Below are 9,475 nucleotides of genomic sequence, written 5' to 3' on the forward strand. Positions count from 1 at the left end.
AACCAGAGAAGGTTTAATCTAATTTGGTCGTGAGTTGCTTAGGAAATTTAGTGGTTCGACTTCGTCGGTTGATTTCCTCTTATTCGGTTGTCGGAATTCAGTGAAACTTCTTCCAGGTAATTTTATGCGACTTGTTCTACATATCTATCCGTTCAGAATTTTCTATTTCGTCCGAATTTGGTGGTTTTGTGATAGCTATTTCGTATACTATATAGTTGTACTAGTTTCTTTTGGGTGCTGCCGAATTATTTTACGATTATTGCGAACTACTGGGATTTTCTTGTATGTACCCGACTGCGGATTATGTCAACCTATGGGCACGTAGCCATTGAGGGTAGGATGACATGTGGACACGGTTGTGATCCGTGTGAGACCGGTGAGGTGGGCGACACTAGTCATGAGACCTGTGGGAGTAGAGTGCTTCACTTGCTAGCCATTGGTGCTCATACCTCCAGTTCGAGGCTTAGGGACGTACTCCTGACCGCTCGTCTGGGAGGTGACATTGATTGGGAATCCCTCTGCTTTGTGGCGATATGACTCTTGGTTGTTCCACTTCCGTGTTTGATAAGATAATGATTTGAATGAGAAAATGGGTTTCGAGATTGAATGAGAATATTGGTTTTGAGATATGAACGTAACTGATTTTGAAAGATCGCATTAGATGCATGACAGGGTACCGAAGAGAATGAGGTTCAGGTCCTTCCATGGGTATTGGGGGACGGCTCTCTTATTCGAACTCGGCGATCAAAAACTTATTTAGATACTTAAGGTATATATGTATCATGAGGTAAACTCTTCAATGATTGCGGAGTCCTTTAGTGGGAGAGGGGCTTACCGGCTAGGGGTAAGTCTCTTTCTCGAGGAGACGTAGTGCATTAGCTAGTGTCATAAATGGGCTGGTACTATCTAACGCACTCTAGGTTCTCCTGAGGAACTCTCCTCTTATTGGGAGCGCACCATGGGTGGGCAGCTAATCACTGCTATTGCTTGCTAGATGAAGGAAAATGGTTTTGTATATAGTATATACGGTAACTGGTTTGATAACTCGCTTTGTCATGATGTTTACAACTTATTAAAGGAACTTTTGAAAACGTGATGGGTTTTGGATTGGTCTTCTACCAGAATAACTCGTGTCGGTGAGTATTCTGACCCCCTACCAGTTGTTAGTGTGCAGGTTCTTGGTTGTAGCCTCGAGGCAGAGTGTGTATTCCAGCCGGTGATCTTGTCTGACGAGGCTAGTGGAGTTATGTCGTTTTATATGATTTTTCGTTATTTTCAAGTTATGTATTTATCGCAGAAACCAAACTCTAATATGTATATACGTAAAACTTAGAGTTGTTTATAAGTTGTATCGGTGTTGTATGAGGCGTTTGTATGTTTGTGGTTCGGGTTTCGACCCGAACTGAGTTGAGTTTGTTTAGCTTCCGCTCAATAGTTTAACTATTTGTGTATGCGAATGTATGGTTTGCATGACAGGTTTTACAGGTGCGACCGGTTCGATTTACAGAGGAGACTCTGCCGGATTTTTTTAGTCTCGTCTGTGAATTGCCGGGGCGTGGTCGTGTCTATTTTGGTCTCGGGGCGTCACAGTTCTACCTTTTGTGGTTCATTTTCGCCACTATAAAATTGTTGTGGTTTTTTCCGTTATTTTAAATTCTTTTGGACCAAACAACCACCGCCAATCATCGTGTAATATATAAAAGTACACAAACGTTTTTTTAGTGTTTAGTGCAAAAGCCAACAATTTCCTCGGTACGAAGGACTCTTTTGTTGGACTATCTTTTGCATTAAAATGATGACAACTGCAAGAGTTTTAGTGTAAGGTAAACATTGACAGAATGCAAAATTGTTTTGCCTCAACTCCATAATAACAATTGGAGCGTAAACAAAGACATAATAACAAAGTCCTCAACAAAAATAGCTAGTGAAATTTTTATGCGAACAACATATGAAATCGAACGGGGACGAGCAGAGATAGAAAGAGACTAATAATCTTGAGTATATCATCTCATGCTTTTCATACAGCCTTAGCTATTCCATATGCTGCAGCAGAAGCAATAGCCCCTATCAATGTCGTCTCGAAAGCACTTCTGAAAGGTTTGTTGCCTGTAAAATGACCCTTCACATATCCAAAGAAAAGCAATGCCAATAATGTGACCCCCACAGAGGTTGACATTGCATTTTTGGCTTTCGAAATGAACACATAAGGTAGTAGAGGAACCAATCCTCCAATTATATATGCTACCGCGATCGTGAATGCACTCTTCAATGCTCTTCTTGGGTCAGGCTTCTCCAGTCCTAGCTCAAACCTATATGTCAATTCCAAAAGTTTAGCAAAACCAAGTATTTTTTTCTATCACAATAGTTTTTAAATTAGATTCAGACCCAACACTTAGTAGATCGTGTTTATTTTCGAAAAGAATAAAAAAAACGTGTCTAGAATGCAAATTTAATTCGAAAATTAGGAAAACAAACACTATATTACGGCCATTTGAATAAACTACGTACCGCTTTTGAATGACTTCAAGTCTTGATGCCTAAAAATTAGCCTTGGTTTTTATTCATAGTTAAAATCATACTAAGTTTATAGATATATTTAGATTTTTAACTTACTTCATCATAAAATCTAGCCATGCCTGTGGCTTCTTTCGTAATGCGTTTACAACAGGCGCATATTCATGAGGTTCCAATTCATATTGCGCTAAAATCTCTTCAATTTCAGCGGCCTCTGTCACAACAAACAATCAAACTTCTTTACATATTAATCAATTGAAAACTTCAAATTCTTTATATAAACGATTGCGAAATTTTTAGGAAACCAAATATGTCTCTTAGAATTTCCACATTCATATATAGCAAAAACAGAACCCACATATAGATAACTTTTTTTTCTCTTAATATTTTGAGAAGGAAAAGATAAAGAGGAATAAGAAAAGGAGAGTGTAAGTAAGGGAACCTGTATCAGGAACATTGATGATCTCCTCTTGTTCTCTTTTTAGTTCCCTATTGTAGTGATCAGCTTCACTTTTCGCAGCAAGATATCTGTATTCAAAAATTTAATCCGAATTTTCACATTCAAGTAAAACCAAATTTATGTTTGTTTTGCTAATGAGATGGGTTGCACAACCAACTCATTGAAAATAAACCATGTATAAAAGTTATGAGGTTATAGAGCTTCTAGAATGCTTTAGATTTTTCAAACAATAAATTTTTATCAATAGGTAACTTTAGTTACAAATTATAAGAATTCTAAGTTTTAAATCAACAATTAACCAGTATAGTTTTAAATCAACAATTATGAGAATTTTTATCAATAAGTAATTATGTTGAAAATATCTTGAATATGGGACGGTATCTAACTAGAAAAACGACCAAAGAAACCGCTTTATAGGCTATGGTTTTCCATTTCCCATTGTGGCGCAAGCCGCGCAACCACTTACTTATGTTTGCTTTAGTCTTTTAAATGGTGGTTATCATGGCAAAGGTGGTTTTGGTTTTAGGGTTTCAAAAGAGAGACGAAGCAGCGTGTTAGTCTTTTACTGCCTTACATGTTCTAAAATCCTTGAGAAATCTTTGTAATCTTGTTCTAGACACATGGTCAAAATTGTTAGCGTGGGTATGTCTCACCAATCGTAAATCTCTTGTACTACGTGTGATTGTTTATTTCTATTATTGTTTTTTTCTCTTTTACTTGTTTTTCATCGTAACATACCCCGATAGTGTACCCTTCTATAATAACAACTGCATAGTTTGTGCATTTGAACCTTTAAGAATGTAGTTTAGCCGGAAGATTTATCCGTATGTTCTTCAATATATACTGTGAAAAGGTTAAACCTTTGATTGTTTAATTCACTCGAGTATGACCGAGTGTAGGTGAAGGTGATGACCTTCTCGGTTGATGACCGAGAGGAAGATTGAAGGAGTTGATAGTCTCGGCTATAACCGAGTGAGTGTGTAACAACTCTCGGTGAGGCCGAGAGTGATGAAGCTCGGGTATAACCGAGAGAGAGAGAGATGAGCTGAGCTCTCGGTTATAACCGAGGGTTGATGATGACTATCTCGGTTGAAGCCGAGAGATGAAGATCGGTGAGCTTGTTGTTGTTGTGTGAGAGGGAGATAGAGAGATAGGTAAATACCTTGTTTATTAACACTACAACTTGTATATTACATTATGATTGAACCCCTATATATAGGTTTACATGATGAAGAGTTTAAACTTATCAAAACTTATCTAAACTAATCCTAAACTAATCTAAACTATAATCCTAATACCTAAGGAATCCTAGTTGTAGTAGGATTCCTATTTGGACCAAGTCCACTCGGTTTGGCCGAGTGGAGTGGACCTTCCAACACTCCCCCTCAAGTTAGAGCGGGAATGGAAGTAACGCCTAACTTGCCAATAATGTTCTTGAACGGTTCTGCCCCAAGTGGCTTTGTGAAGATATCCGCTAACTGATTTTCTGTACTGGTGAAGCGTGTGGCAATGACGTTGTCTTTAATCTTTTCACGAACGATGTGGCAATCTATCTCAATGTGTTTGGTACGTTCGTGAAAAACTGGATTATCAGCAATGTGGAGAGCGGCTTTGTTGTCGCAATAAACTGTCATCGGATCTGAGTGATTAATTCCAAAGTCAAGTAATAAATACTTAAGCCATTGTAATTCGCATGTGAGGATGGCTAAAGCTCGATATTCTGCTTCTGCCGAAGACTTGGCAACGGTGGGTTGCTTCTTTGATTTCCATGAAAGTGGACTAGATCCCAACATTGTAAAATATCCTGTAGTTGATCTACGGGTCGAAGGACAACCAGCCTAATCTGAATCACAGTAACCTGTAATATGGAGAGAGCTGTTTGCGGATAAAAATACTCCTTTATCAAGGGTACCTTTCAAGTATCGTAGTACGCGATGGGCGGCGTCTAGGTGTACTTGACTGGGTGTTTGCATGAATTGACTGAGGTTATTCACAGCAAAAGCGATATCTGGCCGTGTAACTGTTAAGTAGAGAAGCCGGCCAATTAGGCGACGGTAAACTGACGGATCTGACAATGGTGTACCGTCAGTGGGACTAAGTCGAAGTTTCTGTTCCATAGGGAATTCAGAGGGACGTGCAGCGGTCAGTCCAGAATCTTTTAAAATATCAAGTGCATATTTTCTTTGACATAAAAAAATGCCTTGTGACGAACGAGAAACTTCAATACCAAGAAAGTACTGGAGACGTCCTAAATCCTTTAGCGAGAAAGCATTATTTAGGAATGATTTTAACTTGGAAATAGCATGATCATTATTTCCTGTGATAATGATGTCATCCACATAGACTAGAACATAAATCTGAGTGGAGGAGGAACGAAAGGTAAAAAGCGAATAATCACTCTTAGATTGAGAGAAACCACGTTCAATTAGAACGGAGGAAAATTTGGAAAACCACTGACGGGATGCTTGTTTTAGACCATAAAGAGATTTATGAAGGCGGCATACTTGAGACTCCCCCTTAGATGAAAACCCGAGGGGAAGTTTCATGTAAACCTCCTCATGGAGGTCGCCTTGGAGGAAGGCATTGTTAACGTCCAACTGATGGAGAGACCAGCCTTTAATGGCGGCGAGAGATAGAAGAACTCGAACGGTTACTAGTTTAGCAACCGGAGCAAAAGTATCATTGTAGTCCAACCCCTCTATTTGAGTATAGCCTTTAGCCACTAAGCGAGCTTTATAGCGTTCTATGGAGCCATCGGGCTTGAACTTTATTTTATACACCCACTTACAACCAATAGGCTTCTTGCCGGGTGGTAAGTTAGTGAGAGTCCAAGTTTTGTTTTCTTCCAAGGCCGAAATTTCCTTAGCCATGGCCTCCTTCCAATGAGAAGATTTCATTGCTTGGGTGAAGGAAGTGGGTTCGGTCGAGGACAAGACCGAGGAAAGAAATTGTTGATGAGAAGTTGAAAAGGAATTTATAGAAAAATAGTTTTCAAGTGGATACTTGACGGTAGTGGTGTTGGAGCAAACATAGTCTTTGAGATGACTAGGTGGTTGACGAGACCGAACCGGTCTGCCGGAGTCAACGTCGGGAGCGCCGGAAGTGGGAACACCGGTCGCGGGCGGTGGAAGAGAAGAGCCCGAACCGGGAGTGGTGACAGGGGGTTCTGTCGGCACCCCTGAATCAGGGAGCTCGGTAGAGATATCTGTAGGCACCCCCGAAGGGAAAGAATGGTTTTCTGTCGGCACCCCCGAAGGTGTGTTACCAGGGGTGTCTGGAGGCACCCCTGAAACAGTATCCAAAACCGGGACGACAGGGACAGTGGGTTCTTCGGTGAACCTGCTGCTGTCGGACGGTGAATCGGGAGGAGGCTCGGTATTCACCGGAAAATCAAAGGTTCCGTCATCATCAATAGAGAGGGATGGAGACGGGTCGGCGAGAGGAGCTTGTGCCGGAGGTGGAGAAGCCATAGGAAAGCGGCTCTCGAAGAATGTAACGTCTCGTGAGATGAAAATACGTTGAGTAGAGATGTCGTAGATACGGTAACCCTTTTGTCCACTTGGGTAGCCAAGAAAAATGCCGGCGGAGGACCGGGCGTCCATCTTGGTTTTGACCAAAGGGATACGGGCATAGCAAAGGCATCCGAATACACGTAAGTGTGAAAGATTCGGAGGAGCACCCATGAGGATTTCATGAGGGGATTTCCCATCAAGGATTGGTGTGGGTAATTTATTAATGAGATAGACGGCGGTTAGAACGCATTCTCCCCAAAACGAAAGAGGGAGGTGAGCTTGAAGTCGTAAAGATCTAGCGACTTCAAGAATATGGCGATGTTTTCGCTCAACAACACCGTTTTGTTGAGGTGTATAAGTGCAACTACGTTGATGGGTGATTCCTTTTTCAAGAAACCAACTTTGGAGGGAATGATTCATGAACTCAGAACCATTGTCTGATCTAATTGTTTTTATCACACAGTTAAATTGTGTATGAACATAATTAGAAAAATTCCTAATTTTCATGGTGGAGTCCGATTTAGAACTTAGAAGGAATATCCAAGTACAACGAGAAAAATCGTCAACAAGGGTCAAAAAATAACGACACCCGGAGGTGGAGGGAACCGGAAAGGGACCCCATATATCGGCATGAACTAACTCAAATATATGAGTGGAAGAAGTAGTGCTAGAAGGAAAAGGCAATCGACATTGCTTAGAAAGCGGACATATATCGCACGGCACTTTATTTGATGAGAATTTAAAATTCATACATGGAAGTCTAGAATTAAAAAATTGAAAACGAGAGAAAGATGGATGGCCTAAACGGCAATGCCATAAAAAAGACTCATGACTAGGTTTATCTTGAAATAAATTTGAAACGGAAAAAATTTGACGCTCCGTGCGGAGGAAGTAAAGATCATCATGGAGACTACCATGCCCAATCTCCATCTTCGTTGTTCGGTCTTGAAAAAGACATAAGTCATCGTCAAATAAGACGGTACAACGAAGAGATTTAGAAATTTGAGATATAGATATGAGATTAAATTGAAAAGATGGAATATGAAGCACATCTTGTAAATAAAATCTATTGGAAAAATAGACCGAACCAATATGGTGAACCTTAACTCTTGATCCATCGGGTAGTCTAACAAATAAATCCGGAGGAGCAAGAGAATATGAAGAAAAACGTGATAAAACCGAACATATGTGTTTAGCGGCACCGGAATCAATAACCCAAGGAGGATGAAAAGAAGAATAATACTTACCTGTAAGATTGACGTGAGGGTCTTTAGTGGTAACATGAGAAGATGTGGGCTGTTTGTTTTGTTCCAATAAGGCAATTATAGATTGGTATTGCTCCGGTGTGAGAGTAGTTGCTGAAGGCATCGTGGTGGGAGAATCCGAGTGGTGAACCTCAAACAGTCCACTATTAATGGTAGCATGAACTTGAGAAGTTTCAGAAGCTTCGGGAGTAGTCATGATTCAAGAGAAAAAAAAAAATTTGAAGGCTCTTATACCATGTGAAAAGGTTAAACCTTTGATTGTTTAATTCACTCGAGTATGACCGAGTGTAGGTGAAGGTGATGACCTTCTCGGTTGATGACCGAGAGGAAGATTGAAGGAGTTGATAGTCTCGGCTATAACCGAGTGAGTGTGTAACAACTCTCGGTGAGGCCGAGAGTGATGAAGCTCGAGTATAACCGAGAGAGAGAGAGATGAGCTGAGCTCTCGGTTATAACAGAGGGTTGATGATGACTATCTCGGTTGAAGCCGAGAGATGAAGATCGGTGAGCTTGTTGTTGTTGTGTGAGAGGGAGATAGAGAGATAGGTAAATACCTTGTTTATTAACACTACAACTTGAATATTACATTATGATTGAACCCCTATATATAGGTTTACATGATGAAGAGTTTAAACTTATCAAAACTTATCTAAACTAATCCTAAACTAATCTAAACTATAATCCTAATACCTAAGGAATCCTAGTTGTAGTAGGATTCCTATTTGGACCAAGTCCACTCGGTTTGGCCGAGTGGAGTGGACCTTCCAACATATACTCTTCTGTGCTTATTTTATCTTTGCTATTTATCAATGCCATTATGGTCTACTCATATCTCTATGATGTATTGTACAAAAAAAGTCACAACCTCAATCCTATTTCAAGAGCTATTTACTTCTCTTTTTTCTATAAAAGATTAATATGCTTATCAACAAAAAATGAAGAAAAGAAAAGAAAAGGAGAGTACCCGCCGAGACCCATGGAGATGGCACCAGCAGCAACCTCAGCTAGGCCAGCAGTGAGGATGATGGAAGAAGAAGCGTTTGCACCGGATAGACCAGCCGCGAGAGCGAATGGCACGGTTAGACCATCAGATACACCTATTATCACATCCCTCACAATCTCCCCAGCCGTGAAATGATTCTCAGTGTGATGTTTCAATAGCTTCTCATATGTTGCTACTTTTTGTGTTCCTGCCATTACTTACTTCTAGTGTGTGTGTGTGTGTGTGTGATAAAGAGAGAGAGAGAGAGAATGAAAAGTGAAATCAAGTTATTGTAACTGCTGAATTGGGTAGAAAAAGCAACTCAAGTAGTAGTAGTAGGTAGGTATTGTTACTCTGTTCTTCTTCCTCAGCACTTGGTCGTCTATGATTCAACAGAGGGAATACAGACAAAGAGGACATATCACTACAGGTTAATTATTAGAATCCATATATATATATATATATATATATATATATATATATATATATATATATATGTGTGTGTATTGGGTTGACAGTGGAGTAGTCAGTTGAGGGTAGGTCACCACTGGGCATCAGAGGCACCTTTATCTGTGATATGAGTTGACACTGCTCACCTATTGTAAGTCTACAGATCACATGTCTGTACAAGTAAAAAAAAATCCAAAATCCAGTAGTAATTAGAGCCCAAGAACAGATTTGTGAGGAAACTTCAAAATTTGATATCTTAAGATTTGAAGGTGAAATTGGAAAAACTAAATGA

At 40.1% G+C, this 9,475-nt stretch overlaps 1 protein-coding gene across 1 annotated transcript; it reads right to left on the reverse strand.

Moving 5' to 3' along the window:
- Window positions 1–1,744: 1,744 nt before the first annotated feature.
- LOC147547820 (vacuolar iron transporter 1-like) lies at window positions 1,745–9,034 on the reverse strand. The gene is made up of 4 exons (XM_086671568.1): window positions 8,716–9,034; window positions 2,957–3,042; window positions 2,614–2,728; window positions 1,745–2,309 (listed from the first exon to the last, which is right to left on the reverse strand). The coding sequence occupies exons 1-4, from the start codon at window positions 8,946–8,948 to the stop codon at window positions 2,018–2,020; spliced, it is 726 nt and encodes a 241-aa protein (XP_086527694.1). The 5' UTR covers window positions 8,949–9,034; the 3' UTR covers window positions 1,745–2,017.
- Window positions 9,035–9,475: the final 441 nt, after the last annotated feature.

Source organism: Eschscholzia californica, unplaced genomic scaffold (genome assembly GCF_041429995.1).
Source record: "Eschscholzia californica isolate CP2 unplaced genomic scaffold, dmEscCali1.0.p SCAF_3, whole genome shotgun sequence".
Classification (NCBI taxonomy): Eukaryota; Viridiplantae; Streptophyta; class Magnoliopsida; order Ranunculales; family Papaveraceae; genus Eschscholzia; species Eschscholzia californica.